At 33.1% G+C, this 18,180-nt stretch overlaps 2 protein-coding genes across 2 annotated transcripts; one reads left to right on the top strand and one right to left on the bottom strand.

Annotated features, from left to right (window-relative positions):
* The first annotated feature begins 8,074 nt into the window (after window positions 1-8,074).
* Window positions 8,075-10,560, top strand: LOC8273440 (steroid 5-alpha-reductase DET2). Its single transcript, XM_002527817.4, has 2 exons — window positions 8,075-8,397; window positions 9,416-10,560. Exon 2 carries the CDS (start codon window positions 9,612-9,614, stop codon window positions 10,401-10,403), a length of 792 nt encoding a protein of 263 aa, XP_002527863.1. The 5' UTR covers window positions 8,075-8,397; window positions 9,416-9,611; the 3' UTR covers window positions 10,404-10,560.
* A 681-nt stretch (window positions 10,561-11,241) lies between these two features.
* LOC8273441 (acetyl-coenzyme A carboxylase carboxyl transferase subunit alpha, chloroplastic) lies at window positions 11,242-17,427 on the bottom strand. Its single transcript, XM_002527818.4, has 12 exons — window positions 17,140-17,427; window positions 16,396-16,807; window positions 16,215-16,289; window positions 15,243-15,350; window positions 14,948-15,108; window positions 14,700-14,814; window positions 14,465-14,619; window positions 13,836-13,887; window positions 13,688-13,756; window positions 13,309-13,386; window positions 11,972-13,124; window positions 11,242-11,665 (listed from the first exon to the last, which is right to left on the bottom strand). Exons 2-11 carry the CDS (start codon window positions 16,729-16,731, stop codon window positions 11,973-11,975), a joined length of 2,301 nt encoding a protein of 766 aa, XP_002527864.1. The 5' UTR covers window positions 16,732-16,807; window positions 17,140-17,427; the 3' UTR covers window positions 11,242-11,665; window position 11,972.
* Between the last annotated feature and the right edge of the window lie 753 nt (window positions 17,428-18,180).

The following is an 18,180-nucleotide window of genomic DNA, read 5'->3' as shown; positions in this document are numbered from 1 at the left end:
AATTAAAGGTGCATTTCACATCCCACGAGGCAGAAGTATAGCACAAACCTTAGCTTGCAATGGGAACGAAGGAGTCTGAATTAATGCAGGGAGAGTAGATGGCACCTTAATATATTCAAATCATCATCCATTACCTACCACCCATCCAAGGTCCTCTTTTAACAGCTTAAAACACTATACAATACTGTGCCATATGTAAGAGCACCCCGGCCAAGTTGTAGGATCAAGGAAATCACTAGATTTAACATATTGTGTATAAAGAACTCTTACTAGCAACGAGTTTTAATTTTGAACAAGTCTCCAAGATTATTTTTCAAGTAAGCTTTGATTGAATTCCATTATTTTTCTGAACTCCAAACTGCCACAATCCTTTGGTAAGCAAAAACAATCCTAACTTTTCTAATGAAGTCTATTCTTATCTTTAATGTCACCCCACCAGAATCGGCTATGAAGTCTATCAACATCATCACATATACCAGTAGGAACTTTGAGAACATCATATAAGTTGACATAGCCTAAACAATTGATTTCAAAAGAATCTTTTATCTCCATAGGAAAATAGCTTTGATTTCCAATTTTAGCTATTCGATCTTTTATTTAGCTGAATTTGCACTTTTTATTTCTACCAGACTTTGATGGTAAGCCTAGATAAGTCTCATGACAAGCCACCATATTAATCCCAAAAATAACCTGAAGTTGAGGAAGAACGGAATAACTCATATTCGAGCTATATAAAAGTGCAGATTTCTAAAAATTAATTAATTAACCTGAAGCACGCTCATAAATCTCTAGTAAATACTACAAATAATAGCATTTAGAAATGATTTCTTTACAAAAAAAATAAGGTTATCATTCGCAAAAAGAAGATGTGAAATAAGTGGAGCCCTTTTAGCAAGACTGACCTTATATAAATTACCCAACCTTACTGAAAATTCTTGCGATGAAGTGAGACTCTCAACACATAATAAAAATAAAGAAAGGGAGAGAGGATCCCCATGCCTTAAACCTCTCATAGGTTTCACTCGTCTCGAGATATGACCATTAATAAGAAAGGAATAAGAAACTGAACACATATATCATGTAATGAGATCCACCCATTTCTCACCAAATCCCATTTTCAATATAAGTCTCTATAAGAAAATCCACTCCCCCTGGTCATAGGATAAGTCTGTTAGGAACAAAAGCATACTAATGATCACCAATTACCAACTCTAAACACGGGTTAAGATGATTTGTTAGAGTCTTACCAACTATCTTGGTGACAACATTGCAAAGACTGATTGGTCTGTAATGAGAAACCAATTCAGGCTTTACAATCTTTTAAGTAAATTTTTTTGAAAAATAAATTATATTTTGGTTATTCAAATTTTCCCCAAACGTATATATAATATATATAAATGAAATTATATATTAAGAAATTATGGAAGAATTTGTAAAGGATGTTTTTATAAAAGAATTTTTGGAGAAATTGGTATCTTAATTAGCTAGTGGTGATCTCATCAATAATAAAATCAGCCTCTAATTCTATCCTCATCATATTTGTAACTCGTGTTGGCACAACATTAGTTACTAAATTGATATGCTATTTGTGTAGCTAAAATCTAAGGCAGTGAACCTATCGATGCAGACTAGCACAAATGGTGAGTATCAAGGTTGTATTCTTGGGAAAGGGTGATCCTAGAGCTACTGCAACGTCTTATGTTATCTAACCTAAACAAAATTGATGAAGTATTATGCTATGATTAATTATGAACAAACGATTAACTAAGTGTCAAATAATCTGAAAGGATTTAGAAAAACTCTCGAAGGAAACCCTAAAAGACCTAAGCTAGTTGGATTTTAGTGAAGATAAAGATTATATTGATTATCAATTGTAATTACCCGTGGATGAATTCTTAACTGAATTCGGTCTCCCTCTCGAGATAACCGAATTCCTAAACCTAATAACCTAAAGTTGGAATCTCTTCCCAACGATCGATTATTCGATTAGCATTAAGGTTTAACCTGCCTCTATTAAGATTTTTTAATTCTAATCCGGCTAGTCAATTACTCTTATCTCTAGGTGATTATTAACTAGTTCTTGCTATTCAAATTTCCAATTACTAAATGAATTTTTCAATTACATGAAGCAATCTGAATACCATAACTCACAACGTCTCATGAATGAAGTAATTTCTCATTAATAATAAAAGCAAGAAGAGACAAGCATTGATAATCAAAATCTCATAAACATTAAAATCAATCCAACAACTTAAGAACCCCAATAGGTTTGACAAATTTAGTTACTCATACTAATAAGCAACACAAAGTAAAGAATAGATTCAGAAAAGTAAATTAAAGGCATGTACACCCTTCTTCTTCAAGTTAGATGAGAAACCCTAAATTCTAAATTCAAAATGGTAAACCCTAATTTGCCTCTTGAATGCTCCCAAATCTTGTCTTGATCTTCAATTTAATGTTAAAACAGTTGTAATCCTTCCTTTAATAGATGAAATGATTTTCTAAAGTCGAGTATTGAAGTCTAGAAGAAGATGGTCTAAGCTTGTATATGTGAGATCAAGTTAGAAAATCAAACCTTCATTCAGCAAATCGTTTTTGCCTATATAATTCCTTCAGCACGGCCGTGGTCAAGCCCGTGTTGATCAGTACGGGTGGAGTCTAGGCCGTGTTGGACCTCTGCATTCCGCAACTCACGACTTCTTCCAAGCCGTGCTCTAGCCGGTGTTGAGCCACCACGGTTTGTGGTGGCTTCGGAAACCGTGCCAAAATGGCACTCTTAAAGGGCAACTATTTGATGGTTCAGCACGGCCGGAGTCCAGGCCGTGCTCAACCTTGGAATGCTAGTCCTTGCTCAATTTGATGGATTCTAGTCCGTAATTGCGCATATTTCCCTCGATTATTGATAATGTCCCTCGATAATGACTTGAAACGTGAAAGGAACCAAAAGACAGGTGATTCTGGCATAAAACGAGATAACTATGCATAAAAATATAAACAATTGGGCATATAAATATGTATAATATGATGCATATAATAAATCTATATCAATAATTATAGAGTATCAAGTAGTAAAGATGGCAAGTATAGCTCCCTTCTCTGAAGACATCGTACCTAAGGATAAGCATAAAGTAGAGATAGAATTTTGTATTCTCCTATCGCAGGCCCTTTAATGGAACCATCTCGTATTTTCATCTCCATATGTCAACCATGAGGACTAAGATCTTTGTCTCCAATACCTCTATTCCTTATTACGTAGCGAAAGTAATTCAAATTCAAGTACACTTATCTTATTGACTTTGTTGTTTAGATCATTTGAATTATATAAAAATACAAGTTGTTTGCATATAAAAGCCATATGAACCGCAAATTTTTAAAATTTAAGCTTACTCCACCTTGATATTACTGAAATCGTGCTAGTAATAACCTCATACACATTATATACCATACCTATATCGAACAATCATTCCATTCCCTACAAATTAATTCCTTACACTCCATGTCACCTACCCATCCTGGCTCAAAGTGAAATAGGACTGTTGAAATGAAGTTATGACTGTAGTCTGAGACGTGAAATGTAGTAACGAGGCTCAGTGGTCAGAAAGAAGAAAATCAGTACTTTATAACCATCCTGAGGGAATAAGGATAAGAAGAGGCATTACACAAATTTATCTAGTTTTTCATAAACAACTTTTCCACTAGAAACTTTTTTCTTCTAAGTATACTTCGGACCCATAGAATCCATGCTCGTCAAGCCACAGTCATCAACCACCTCCTGAAAAGCCTAGTTGTCTAAAGGAACAAAGGGACCATCCTTCTTCTCATCATCAGAAATCATAGTAATAAAATCACCCCCCAGTAGCCAAGGGATATTAGGAAAGATTCCATTTAATCTTCGGAGGAGTTCTCACTAGTGATGTCTATTAATGGAACGTGGAGTCTTATAAAAATCCGTAAAGCACAACACTTACCCATCAACTGAAAGCATAAAATCAATATGGCTTAAGCTATAGGAAAGGACTGTAACCTGAATTATATCTCTCTACAACAATGAGAGGCCACCATTTCGTTCCATAACATTAACAAAGAAACACCTTTGGAACCCTAGTTGAGTTTTGATAAAATTTCATCTACATTCATTAAGCAAAATTTCACACAATAAGGCAAGATCGAGAACTTCATATTTAATTAGCACATTAAGTTCATCAAATGCACGAGGGTTCCTAATCCCACGTGCATTCCACACTAAGCAACTCATGGCTCTCGAAAATCCTACTTTGAAGCTGGAACCATCGATTTGTCAACAATGTTGTTAATATAATGTGTTTTAGCTAGCAAATTCCTATCAACCAAAACATGATTAGAAACATCAACCAACTGAAACTTTACATCTTTTACTCGAGACAACATTTAGAGTTGGAAGGCCCGTAAAGGATAAAGAATTCTTTATACTATCTCATGCCATTCTTTTCTATTTTTTTTATCTACCACTAGTAGTGATAATAGGTTCTGGAATATTTTCCTTATTATCCCCCTTAGAAGTTATTGTATTTGCATGTAAAGCTATTACATGTCCTGCATGGGGAGGATTCCCAATAAATAGGCTAAAATTTATCGTTGAAGTAGTGGAGGGACCCACACTTGCAGAGAAATTTGATCCCTTCTTTGATAAAGATTGAACAACATAAATAGGGTGATATATATGTTTGGGTAGTATTATCAACACACCTAAAATTATGCCCTTTCACTACTTTTGGACAAGAGAATACATGAGTTCCAATAGACACCACATCGTTCTTCTCAAAGAGTGATCCAACAGGTCGTTCTCTTGGTTATGTTACTTTACTGAAAGCATATTGTGGTTCTTATTGACCAATTACATCCAAAAAAGAAGCCTTTGATTGTTTGTGATTAATACCACTAAGAGCCCTCAGCCAAGAACCATAAGGCCTTTCACCATCCAAATCTTGATTGTCCACCTCACATTGTATCCAAGTCGTTCACAAGAATAACAAAACAAGGGCAATCGTTCATAGGCTAGAAGAATTTTTAAAACATAATCAAAATTCCCATATCCAACTTGCAGCGCCCGTCTTAATGACTTGAAGACATCTAAGATCACTTGAGCTCTCAAGTAAAGACTGGTAACTTCCCCATTCATGTCCCGACCAATATCCATATACACTTACCAATTTTAGAACCCAAAACTTTTGCCCCTTTTGTAGTCATTAGACTAGGAAAATATTATTTAATTGAACCCAAAATAAAACAGTATTGAAGTTCAATTCAGTGAAAGGAGTATAGGGCTTCTGTTTAATAAACACCACCAATTTTTCATCAAACTGCCATGGACCCCATATAAAGCCATATTATTCTAAAGGACTTCCTAAAAAGTAAAAAGAAACATGTTGTCCTGTAAAAGTTCAATCTTAACTTTTTCACATAAGCCCAAAATCGAAGGAATATGTAGTTGAAAAGCCTCTCGATTAATTTGCTTGATTGCCTAAATTAGCCACCAGACAGCGGGACAGTGTTTCCTTTCCATAGTCAATTAAAAGAGGCATCAATAAGGACATCTTCGCCATCCACTTTGCTAGATGACTTCAATTTATTGCATAGTTTAAATATTTTTTTGGAATCCATTCAGAATTGAAGATAGAGTACAAAAAGGAAAATGAAGAGAATGAGAGATATAAAAGTGGAGAAAACATAATAGAAGAAGAGAAAGGAGATAGAAAGAAGAATAGGAGAAGAAGTTCACATAAGAATCCAAAATTGATTGGATATTGTCAACCACGAAAGTATACGATGAACAAAACTCTAGAGAATCATCCCTAAAATAATTCAGAGAGAACCATACCCCTAATTCTTAAGTTTGTATCAAATAAACATCAATGTTAACAAAAAATATATAAAAAAGTTTAATATTTTAGTTTTAATGTTTTAACACTTTTAGTTTTATAATATAATATTGTTAATAGTATTATTACTGTAACTAAATACAATTGTAACATTTATTTTTCAAAAACTATAGTAAAAATATATAAGAAAAGGTGAATTTTAAATTTTCATGATAAGAATAAGCAAAATATTAACAAAAGATATTAAATAATAAAATTATTAAAATATATAAATGATATTATTATGTTGCTTAATATGTTGCACTAGATTCAATAATACTAGAGTAAGAACGAGTTATTGGAATTTAAAATATCTCAAAACTTTTAACTCAATAAGATATAATGACAAAAGTCAATTTCATATATATATATATTGATGGATAATTAGTTTAGTATATAAAAATATGTTGACCACATGAAGTAATTCACATGCAATAGTCATATTAATGAAGCATTATAATAATAATAACGAGTACATTAATTAATATATTAATAAAATAAAATTAAAAGACACATATTTTTTTGACTCTTTATCCTTAATTTTTGCAAAAAATTGTATTGAGTTATTTAAACTCCATTATAAGTCTATATATGTAGTGTGATATAGAAATTCGTCAATTTCTTATACGATTAAGAATATATATGAAATTATGATAGTATTAGAATTGAAATAAATTGATCAGTAATTAATTCTATTAGGATGAAGACATTAATCACTAATTACATATAGAACTAGAATAAGATTAGTAATTATTGATTATGTGTTTAATTCAGTTAAAAATATCCCTCCATAGATACTATTATTGCTCGTCACACGCATTATGCGTATAAATTATTATTATAAAAACTATAATATCAAAAAATATTTAATAAATTAGTATATAACATAATATTTATTAAAAATATATATCTATTTTATGAATTTTTTTTGTCATATAGTATAATTTTATTAAAACAATAAAATAGTACATTTTTTTTTACAAATTCATTAAGAATATCTAACTATTTTATTTATTAAGAATATCTAACTATTTTATTATATTTTTTTATTCGTGCAAAACTACTCACTCTGTTCTAAAAATAGTTCATTTTTAATTTACATGTGAATTAATAATATAAATTTTTATAGTTAATGTTGTTAATATTTATCACTTTATTTCTAAAATATTTTTATTAAAATTTATTCAAACTATAAATGTTAAAATTAATTATATTTATCTTTAGTGATTACTTATTAGATTGATATTAAACGATATGCATTCATAAAAAAAACGACATGCACTATAATTTAAAATGTATAAAAAAGAAAAAATATAATATATTGGAATTAAGTATTTTCTATTGATCAATTTTCTAAATGCACCAAAAATTATTCAAAAAGCATATTAAAAAATAATGGAAGGTTAATTGTAATTCTTAAAATTTACATTCAGCTTCCTATTTGATTTTACTTAGCCCTAGCCAAACCTCTGGAGAGAATATTTCAAGTTAAAAAAAAGATTAAACCAGTAAAAGAGAAAAAAATAAAAGCATAATACATTATCAAATCTTTCTATTTGTATGAAATAGTTAATTAGCACTTCACATCATTATTTATTTATTTATTAAAACCTCTACTTGTCAAAAAATAATATACAAACACTTTGAACGTTGACTTGATATACGTGTAATTTGCACAAATTTAAAAGGTAAAAAGAAAATGATAAGTATCAATGTTATCATAATAAAGTTTTAATATAATTTTTAGTTTTTTATAAAATATCTTCTTTGATCTCTCTAAATATTTTTTATTAGTTTATAATTTATGTAGAATTTCTTTTTAACTCTTATAATTATACTTTTTTAAAGTATAATTATTTAAATATAGAATCTTAAATAATATATTTATTTATAGACAACTAAGTAAAAAATTTAAATATTATTCATTTGGTTGTTTGCTTATTTAATTATAAACATATTTTATTCAAATGTATAATGTCCAAATAAATATATTTTTGTAAAAGTTCAAAAAATATTCAAGAAAAATGATAGGGGTTAAAAAGTAATTCTACATAAATTACAAAATAATAAAAAAATCTAGAAGGATCGAAAAATAATTTCATAAAATTATAAAAGATTAAATTGAATTATTACATATTAGCAATTTAGCAAATAGAGGTGTTTGATAGATAATTCGTGAGATATGAGGTGTTAGTTGATAATTTGAGATAAGTGCAGGTGCTAATTGACGCATTTCAAAAAGGTTTGCGTCTGCCAAATTGCTGAAGGCTGTAGCATAGCTGCTACACTATTCCGTGATTGGCAAAACGCAAGAAAATAATAAGAAAAACTAAAAACTATAAATAAAAATAGCAAGCGCACACTCAGAGCAAGAAAAGCTGAAGAAATAGACTCTGAACTAAACCACGCCGGTGAAGTTGAGGTTGCTGGAGTTTGATGGAGATTTAAACAACAAAGAAAGAGAGGGATTGACTATGTAGCATCCGATTCAGTTTTCAAGGTAATTTGCAGATTCTTGAAATCACTATAATTATAATCTCTTTATGCACTGAGAATTTGCTGTGATTTTCTCTTTTAGTTAATTCGAATTTCAAACTAGAGTATGGGTCCTTGTGTTTGTTCTTCTAGTATTATAAAATCTCTAACTTTACTATCTTTTTTGGCCTTGTATGACATGTGATTTATTCAATGAGATTTATCTTTTAAAATTCCTACTCAAATTCCTTGTGGTGTGATATGTTTGGGTGTGCCATGGGATTTAGTAACATCAGTAATATAAAGAGCTTTGAATAATAATTCTGATCCTTTAGTGAACTGAGAAGCCAACTCCGGCGAGTCTAATTCGTAGTGCAAATGGCAGCATGCTTGATGATAGGGGAATTGATACTTGTTGGTTCATCATCCTGATGGCTGTCTCCATATTGAATTACATGATACTTGTTGAAAGTGTGGTTTTTAATCTATACATCATATGTTGATTTGATGATGACCTTGGGATGTCTATATCGTTTATCATGCCAATCATATCCTGAGGATATGATTTTGATAATTGGGATTCCTTATAAATTAATGATCTATGGTTCATCTTCTTATTCCTCAAAAATTTTAAAATGCAGAACACTAGAAAGTATATTTCTTTGTGTAGACTATTTTAGGTTTCAATTTCGGATACAATCACATTTTATTTTCTTTATTATCAGCAGTCTGTCCTCTTATAGAAATACCTTAATTACCAACTTTTGCAAATTCTGAAGCAAAAGGAAGATCTTTTCCTTATTTACTATCATTTACTTTCTATAATTGCAAAATCTGTTCACTTTTTTTTCATTCAGTTATCCTTTCATGATTTTGTCAAATATAGAAGTAACAACAACTATAGGTGCTGGATGGAAAAATCATATCCGTGCAGTTGAGCTTTTATTTGCAACTTGTTTTTTATTTTTTTTAATCACTGTCTTAGTGTCTTATCCCAAAAACAAAATGGTTTTTTTTTTTTTTTCGCCCTTTTGTTTTTACAGATATAATAAATTGCCAAGATCAATATCCAAGGTCCAATCATCCAACTAGAAGTGTTGAGGTATGGGAGACCTAATCCAGCACTGCTCTCCTTGTTGCCAATCGGTCATCACCATCATTTCAGCCCTGACTTAAATTATTAAGCTCAAACTGCACAACCAATCATCCAATACAAATCACAACAGTTTTTCACAAAGGATGGCTTTCTCAGATGGAAGCCTCTTTCATAAAAGCCTCCTAGCTCTCTACCTCATAGGGCCCCCTACCTTCATCTCCCTCAAGTTCCTTCAAGCACCGTATGGAAAACACAACCGCCCTGGATGGGGCCCCACCATCTCGCCACCTTTGGCCTGGTTCCTCATGGAGAGCCCCACTCTCTGGCTTACATTTTTACTCTTCCCTTTTGGCCAACATGCTTCCAATCCCAAAGCTTGGGTTCTTATGTTCCCTTATCTCTTCCATTATTTCCACCGCACCTGTCTCTACCCTCTACGCCTTTACTGGAATACAAATCAGCGGAATACCAAAATCACTAGCGGTTTTCCTGTGAGCATGGCCCTTCTGGCATTTTTGTTCAACTTCTTGAATGCTTACTTGCAAGCCAGGTGGGTATCTCATTACAAGGAGGATTATGACCAGGATAGGTGGTTCTGGTGGAGGTTTTGGGGTGGGCTAGTGGTGTTTGCGTGGGGTATGTGGACTAATGTATGGTCGGACAGGGTTTTGGTTCGGTTAAAGAGAGAAGGTGATGGGTATAAGGTGCCAAGAGGAGGGTTGTTTGATCTGGTGAGCTGCCCCAACTACTTTGGTGAGATTGTGGAATGGCTTGGTTGGACTCTGATGACATGGTCCTGGGTTGGGTTTGGGTTTTTTCTCTATACATCTGCCAACTTGGTGCCGAGGGCAGTGGCTAACCATAAGTGGTATCTGGACAAGTTTGGAAAGGATTATCCAAGAGGTAGAAAAGCTGTCATCCCTTTCTTGTATTGAAGTTAATTTAATGTCTGATGTTCAAAGGGTATGGAAATGTAAAGGCTTGTATTTCTGTTGTTATCTTGTCCGTGTCAAGGAAATTTGCTGATCATGAACATCAAGCTTTCAATTGTCTCTAATTTTGTATGGTCTACCTCATAGACATTCATTTAAACTTGAGAATAGTAAGAGTTTTGACAAAAAAAAAAGAGCTAAGAACCGAGTATTTTTTTCTATTTTACTTTGCTCACGTGCTATGCAGCATGCTAAATGTGAAAATATTAGTGTAAATGCTGAAAATAAAGTTGTTTTGGAGGAATGTGCATATTGTCTTTCAAACCTAAGAAGTTTGTGGCCTTAACAAAATTGCAGTGAGGCATTAACATCTCCCACTGAGTTGCGTTAGGAATGAAAGAACCAAACCAAGTTCAAACACTTCATATTTTCAAACCTTGCATTGGCTGCAATAACACTACAGAGATATCATGTGCTTCCCGCTTAATGGCATCATCACTTTCCGTTTTCTGTGAAAACCTTAGTTTTGCTAACTCGATTACTGCCTTGAAATTCGACCCCCGCAAAAAGAAAAAAAAAATTCCATCTCAAAAGTATCATTCGTTGAGCTACATTCACTCATTATGGTTACCACCTGGGCATAGCAGACTGCACCAAATTGCTGCGTCTGTTATAAGTAGCAGTCTCAGAGCTACTGGTACTGCTGTAAAACTAGCCGTAAGATGCGCCAGTTCCTCACCGTATAGATCCGCACTAATATAAATGAATCACGCGGCCATCCAACCAGAATTTATTAACTTATTTACTTTTGGGCAGGTAAGGGACAAGAATCAGTATCACATTCACAGCCAGAAGATTGAGTATTATTCCTGACGTCTGAAAGTAATGTTATTAGCTCCCTTGGCACAACCATAATTTACACAAATTGTTCTGTCTATAAATAGCAAAAGAAGCACATTCTACCACAAAACTTTAACGAGGTGGAAATTGATAAATTATCAAAACTTAATTCAAAATGCAAATGATCCCAACTAACTTGAAAAAAGAAAAAAAGAGATGTTATGCTATGCGATTCTCATGTTCCTGTAGAAGCAAAAACCTTTCCACTCTGGCGGGTGGCAACGGCAGCACGTTCTTGGCAGCAGTGTGAAAGCATTTGCAGTATATTCTGACTCCAAGAGTCGAAGCAATTCTGACTGCTTTAATTATAGACCGCCATCTGTTTCTACAGCATCTTCATTAGGAGCATACCTACAGAAGACATGCTGCATGGTGGAAAACAAATATGCAATAGAATTCATTAAAGGCTTGTGATAATTACCAAACAGCATAATGAAACTTATAAACTTGCTATTTACTAGTGAACTGAGAATTATTAAACCTTTTCAATCCTCAAATGAGAATTAAACAGACTATGCAATGAACTTTTTCAGGTAATTTAAGTTCGATGAGAAGAACACATGCTTCTAAGATTATAACCTCCACCAAAAGTTGATATAGAAAGCTTTGTATCTGATTAATCCATCAGAGAGTAAACTAAACAAAGAAAAAAGAGAAGGAAAGAAACTCACTCTAAGCAAAGCTGCGGTTTGCACCGAAATTAATCTCTACTCTTGACTCATCATGTTTGGCACCCCTGTCCATTGGATCATTATTTTTCAGACTTCCATCTATAGCTTCAGAAACCTCCAGATCCAGCTCTTCAAATTTCTGCTTTAATTCTGTTGAGTTAATAGCAGCTGAGAGCTTCTGCTTTATTTGTTGTTCTAAAGCCACTATTTTATTTTTTGTTGTCACATCAGGTTTACTTCCTGCCTTTGCAACCTCCAATTTCAGCAAATTAATCATATTTTTAATATCTGATGAATTGATTAAATCTTCAATTTTCTTATTAGTTTGCTCCTTCAAACTTTCCACCTTAGCCTTGAACTCTGGGAATGTAGTCTGCTCACTTAATTCTTTTGCTTTTGTCCTAACAACTGCAACATCCAGATCCATGGACTTAAATATATTAGCCAGTTCTAGCTCCATCTCTTTCCTCATCTTCACAATGCTCTCTTTTGTCTCTTCATCTAATTCACCTTCATTGTAGGCTTCCGACATATGAATTTGAGCCTTTAATGCTTCCATCTTCTCTTTTATATCAGGCCGATCCAAGACTTCTTTAAGTTTGTCGTTGATTTCACGCTTCAATGCCAGAGCTTTACTGTTCTTTTCTGAGAGGCTCTTGGCTTTAGAAAACTCCTTCAACATATCAAGTTTATACTTCAGACTGGCGTAGTTAGGAGCTGCCGACAGACTCTTAGTAAACTCATCCTTAAGCTTTTCAATCTTGTCCATTAGAATTGGATGCATAAGTTGGTCCTGCGAATTTGCTTTCAAAAACTCTTCGCGCAAGTTTGCAAACCTGTCCTGAAAGCCCAAGGCTTTCACGGCTTCAGAAAATTCAAGATCAACCTCCTTTTTCAGTTTTTCAATCATCTCATTTAATGCCAGCTCCGGGGGCTTGCTTGATGACTGCTTGGCTTTTGAAATTTGCTGTTTCAGTTTTTCAACCTCACCCTCCAATTCTACCACTGGAGTCTTTCCTGCAACCAGTTCTTTCTTTTTCATGTTGATTTTTCTCTTAGGATCAATTGGGACTCCCTCTTGAAAGCCACCTATTTTTCGGAACTTAAGCATACGGTGTTTTAGAAGTTCTTGCGTGTCCATCTGTGTGAGCTCCTGTAAATCCCGAAACCAATATTAGTATATAAGCTAAACTCAATAAAAGCCTTAATATAATTTGTTTTGTAGACCCTTTTGCTGGATTGTACTCAGTATTCAGGTTATATCCATAGAGGATCAATATTAGATATGATTAAATAACTTTGGTTGTCAAAGAAGAACCAGCTCAAGTGGCACTTACATCCATAGAGTCATTAATGGCCTTCTTTATCTGTTGAGAGGTCCATGATGGGTCTGCATGAGCACCACCAAGTGGCTCCTGTTAAAATATAAAAGAAATGAAATCCATTCTGATGCCAAAGTAACAAACATAATCACATAAGTTATGAGAGGTGAACTAAATTGAAGCAGCAGCTATTCATCAGGTAACACTGAAGGGGTGAAAAGGTGACTCACTAACTAAATTTGGCTTTGGGTTTAACAAACCCGTTATTGTTTTGAGAAAATGCATTTATCACGATATCCAAGATCCTTAAAAATAGAAAGTCAAAGAAAAATGAAAATACAAGAACAAAGAAAGAAAGCATGAATGCTGAAGATATGACAGCGAAGATCATTACAGGGATGACACCATCTGCAATTTGCAATCTGCACAACTCCCCAGCAGTGATTTTCAACTTTTCGGCTGCCTGTATAGAAAAAACAAAAGATCAGTCTTCTATAGTTAATTAATTGATAGACAGAAAAACAAGTAGACCGTGTATAAACCTTTGGAGAAGCTTTGGCACTCTTCCATAAAATTGCTGCACAAGCTTCAGGACTATATGACAAAAAAAGTGACAAAATTAAAGAAAAAGAAAAGGCGGGAAAAAGTCCATTGTTATGAAAATAAATCTATTAAAAAGAACTTAACAACCCAAAAATGTCCTTATAAGAAAAGAAAGAGATAGCAGGCAATTACTCTTTTTGAACTGATAGAGGCAATGACTTGGGGTGAAACAATAAAAAGAAACTTAAGTGCGCCAGGTTATCTTGCAAAAGATTGTATATATGCATCATCATTATTGACTGAGCACAATAAGAAACAAAATTAAGTGAACAAACACACAAGAGCAATCAACACTAAGAGCCGCAAGAAAATAGGAGAACCCATAGAGGAGCTCTAGCTATTGCTAATCTGCCATATTCCTCAACTAATGTCTGAAGCTAGCGGAGGCATTCTGAATTATATGATTCAAACCCTCTTCTGCTTCCAAGAATCCAAATCCATATGTGTGCGTGTAGATGGGTGTATATATGCACACCGCTCCATAATAAAAATCATATAATCAACAATATGTGAAGTGCTAAAGAAATATAATTTTGTTCAGAAAATGCAGTGAGGAAAACTCATATACCTGGCAACATAGAAAACTGCATTTTCAAGCATTAACAATTTGTTTGCACAGCCAATGGCCAGAGCACCACCAGATCCACCTTCCCCAATAACAATAGAAACAATTGGTACCTTTAAACCAAACATTGTCCTCAAATTGTGGGCAATAGCTTCACCCTGTGCATATGTATTGCAAAAATATCAGTTGATCCAGCATTTAATAAATTGGAAGTTTCACATTAGAAGTGTTTACATACCTGGCCTAGTTCTTCAGATTTAAGATCCGCATATGCCCCGGGTGTATCAATAAAAGTAACTATAGGAAACCCATGATGATCTGCATAATACATCATGCGTAGAGCCTTGCGGTAACTGTAACATTAAATCTTACCAGGTCATTTGAGATGCTAAATATTTTACTTTTTAGGTTGATAGGATGATAAGTTAAACAGAAATCATTCTCTCATTTCAAAGACAATGAAATCTGTATAACTAATAAACATACCCGTGAGGAGTAGGCATTCCAAAATTACGCATGATATTCTCTTTTGTGTTTCTACCCTTTTGGTGACCCATAAACATGTATCTTTTACCATCAATGGTTCCTATACCAGTAACAATAGCAGGATCATCATAACCTGCTCGATCTCCATGAAGCTCCACAAACTAGGCAAATAAGGAAACAAAGATATTAACTAAGATAAGTTTCAAAAATCCATCAACATGAAGGTAGAAGATAGCAACAGAGAAAATACATATCTACTCAAGGCTAAAAGTTAAAGAGCGCAAAAGCAGCATACCTTATCAGTAATGCTAAATACATGATCAAGGAAAGTGGGCCTGTTAGGGTGCCGTGCTATATTTACACGTTGTATAGGGGTCAAATGTGTATACAAATCCTTTAGAGCCTGTAGTTACAAAAGAGAAAAAAGAAACAGAGATCATGAGCAACTAACATTCATTAAAGCATTCTACAATCTGGATTTAAAATTCATCATAACATTTTTGTCAAACAGAGCTTAAAAAAATTTAAACATTAAACACCAATAAGCATGATATATATTGTTGAAATGCAATTACATGTTCATTATTCTTAATTTTCTATGTAGCTTTTATATCATGCTCTAATATTTTCAAGCCAAAAAGAAACAAGCATTACTTGTCTGTTGTTCACAAAGAAATGCAAATTCAAATGAATATCAAGAATCCAAAATTTAAATTTTCTTTTCAAGCTTGCCCAAGATCAATTATACTTGCACTTTTATCTAATCCATCTAATCTAAAGCAATCGCATATTGAATTGGATACTTTAAACCCACTGTTAAGAGAAGAGTCCTAATTCTAGCATTGGCATGATACTATTAACTTGAAATAAAAGCATAGGTTACAATCTTTAAAAAAAACAGCCAAGAGTTCAATCAATCAATCTGTCAAAAACTTTAAATTTGTGAATTGGAAAGGATTATGCTAGTGTAGGTTGTAAACATAGAGAAGGGCAAGTTCCAAAATGAACCAGTCTGACTAGCAGGAGCAAGTGCATTTTCCAAACATAGAAACCAGAATATTCGCACTCCAGTTAATTCTTAAAGGCAGAAAGCATAAAATGGTAAGACCATTCATGTCAGCTTGTAATTCGAGGTCTTAATTCACCAATTACATTTTATGTTATTGGTCTATTGGACCAAAAAACAGATTAGTAGATTAAGACTTGTCAATGTTTATTTCAACTGACTTGTGATTGCCAATTTTAAATCTCTAGTAAGTAACCACACCTGTTGATATTTACTCTCTAGTGAGATAATCTGGTCACTAAAGTCTAAGCCAGTTTCTTGTGCCATCTTCCTCACCTGCAGATTGAAAAAAAAAAAGCAAAAAGAAGCAACATTAAGCAACTAAGGCAGCTAGTAAACCACTCCATAATAAAACAAGCCAAAACAAGAATGAGTGTTTTACATCAATAATCTTCTTCTCTAAATCAACAAGCGGTTTCTCAAAATCCAAAGTAACAGGTTTGGGCTTCTCTTTCAAAGGCTTGAAAGGAGAAAGATGAGAAAGTATTCCTCCAGGTACATTTGGATCCGGATTATCAGGCCATGGATACTCTTGTTTCTTCCCTTTCCTAATCTTGGCAACTACTCCAAAATCGCCTGTTTTTTTGGAGCTGAATCGCGCTCGGTCTAATCTTCTCAATGGGATTCCACTAACTCCATTACTCGAGCTGCGAAGAAGATCCGAAGCAGAAGCACCAGTTGCAGTAAATGAAACTGGGCAATGTGAAATTGAAGCCATTATAATCAAGCCCAAGTTCAACAACCAAATCTGCTGCTAATTAGATCTTTAAAGGGCCAAATTTAGCTCCAAGAATCTGCGAAAAGAAAGCAAATTTAGAAAAAAATGAAATCTTTCTAATATTCACTAGAAAAAAAAAATAAAAACAGTGTCACTTTTTCGATTGATGCCCAAGTGATAAAAATTTATTAGTATTAAACTTAACTAAGCTGAGCTTCTATATTTTAATCAAAACTACAAACATATTCTCAGTAACCAAAGACATTAAACAAAAGAAGAAAAAGAATCTGATAATTGTATAATTAGATTCACCATGCAAGAAAGTAAAGAACAACATTTGCATAAAGAATAACACTAAGGGCAAATAAAAATTATGCAAGAAAAGCAAAAAAACTAAAAATAAATTACCAGAAACTGAGAGCGAGAAAAATAGGATCTCAATAGGAGAGCAGAAAAAGAAGGGAGGCACAAAAAATGAAGAGAAAAAGAATAATAATTTAAGCCAAAATGAGAGAGAGGTGAAGCATCGGGGAGATCGTCAAGAGAGAGAGAGGCGCTGTTTGGTTTGTTTTTATTTCTTTTTTCTTTTCAACAAAAAAGAAAAGAAAAGAAATACTTCGTTTATGTCGATACTTCTTATGCGAGCGAGTGTGAGAGTGAGGAAAGAGAGGGACCTGTGTTTATAATGAGCCAGCAATTTTCGGTTTGGCCGTTAAATAGCATTCCAAATTTTCATTTTTTTTTTATTTTTTTTTTCACTTGGCATACTGGCACGTGTACACTTGACTTTAGCGTGTGTAAAGTGATTGGCTCGATCGTTCCGATGCTGCTTCGCCTAGGGTTCGACTTCTAATTACAAACGGGCTTGCGCTGAGTTTTGGCTATACAACCGTTCATTCTTATATGCCATTCTTGCCAATTATTTTTCCATAAAATAATTTCGCAAACCATAAAAAATATCAAATTCATTTTAAATTAAATCTAAATAGATTGAGTTAATTACGTCTTATGTATAAAGCACTCATCAATATTTTAATAGTTTTAATATTTTAATATTTAAATTACTATTATATTAATATTATTCTAAATTTATTATTTTTATTTTAGACTGCCAAAAATATTTATTGTTATCCAATTCGATTATTTAAAAAAAAATATAACTTGACGGACTTAAATAAAGTTTGTTAAAAATAAAATTTAATATTTTTTACTCTTTATTAGAAAGCATATAAGTGTTAAGTAAAATAAATATAAAAAAAAAACTATAAAAGTAGTCAAAAGCCACTTATATACTCATCTTTTTAAATAAAGTCACGTACCATAGAGATTAGTGGCTTTCATCTGTTTACTATCGTTATAGGGTATAGTATTTATAAAGAATTAGAAATTGAGAGCTTCCTACTCCATATTTATCTCTTTAAACTATATATCTCCTTATTATTAATATTT

The sequence above is a fragment of the Ricinus communis genome, chromosome 10, assembly GCF_019578655.1.
Source record: "Ricinus communis isolate WT05 ecotype wild-type chromosome 10, ASM1957865v1, whole genome shotgun sequence".
Classification (NCBI taxonomy): Eukaryota; Viridiplantae; Streptophyta; class Magnoliopsida; order Malpighiales; family Euphorbiaceae; genus Ricinus; species Ricinus communis.
The sequence above is the reverse complement of the archived record's forward strand: the minus strand, read 5'-3'. Positions and strand labels throughout refer to the sequence as shown.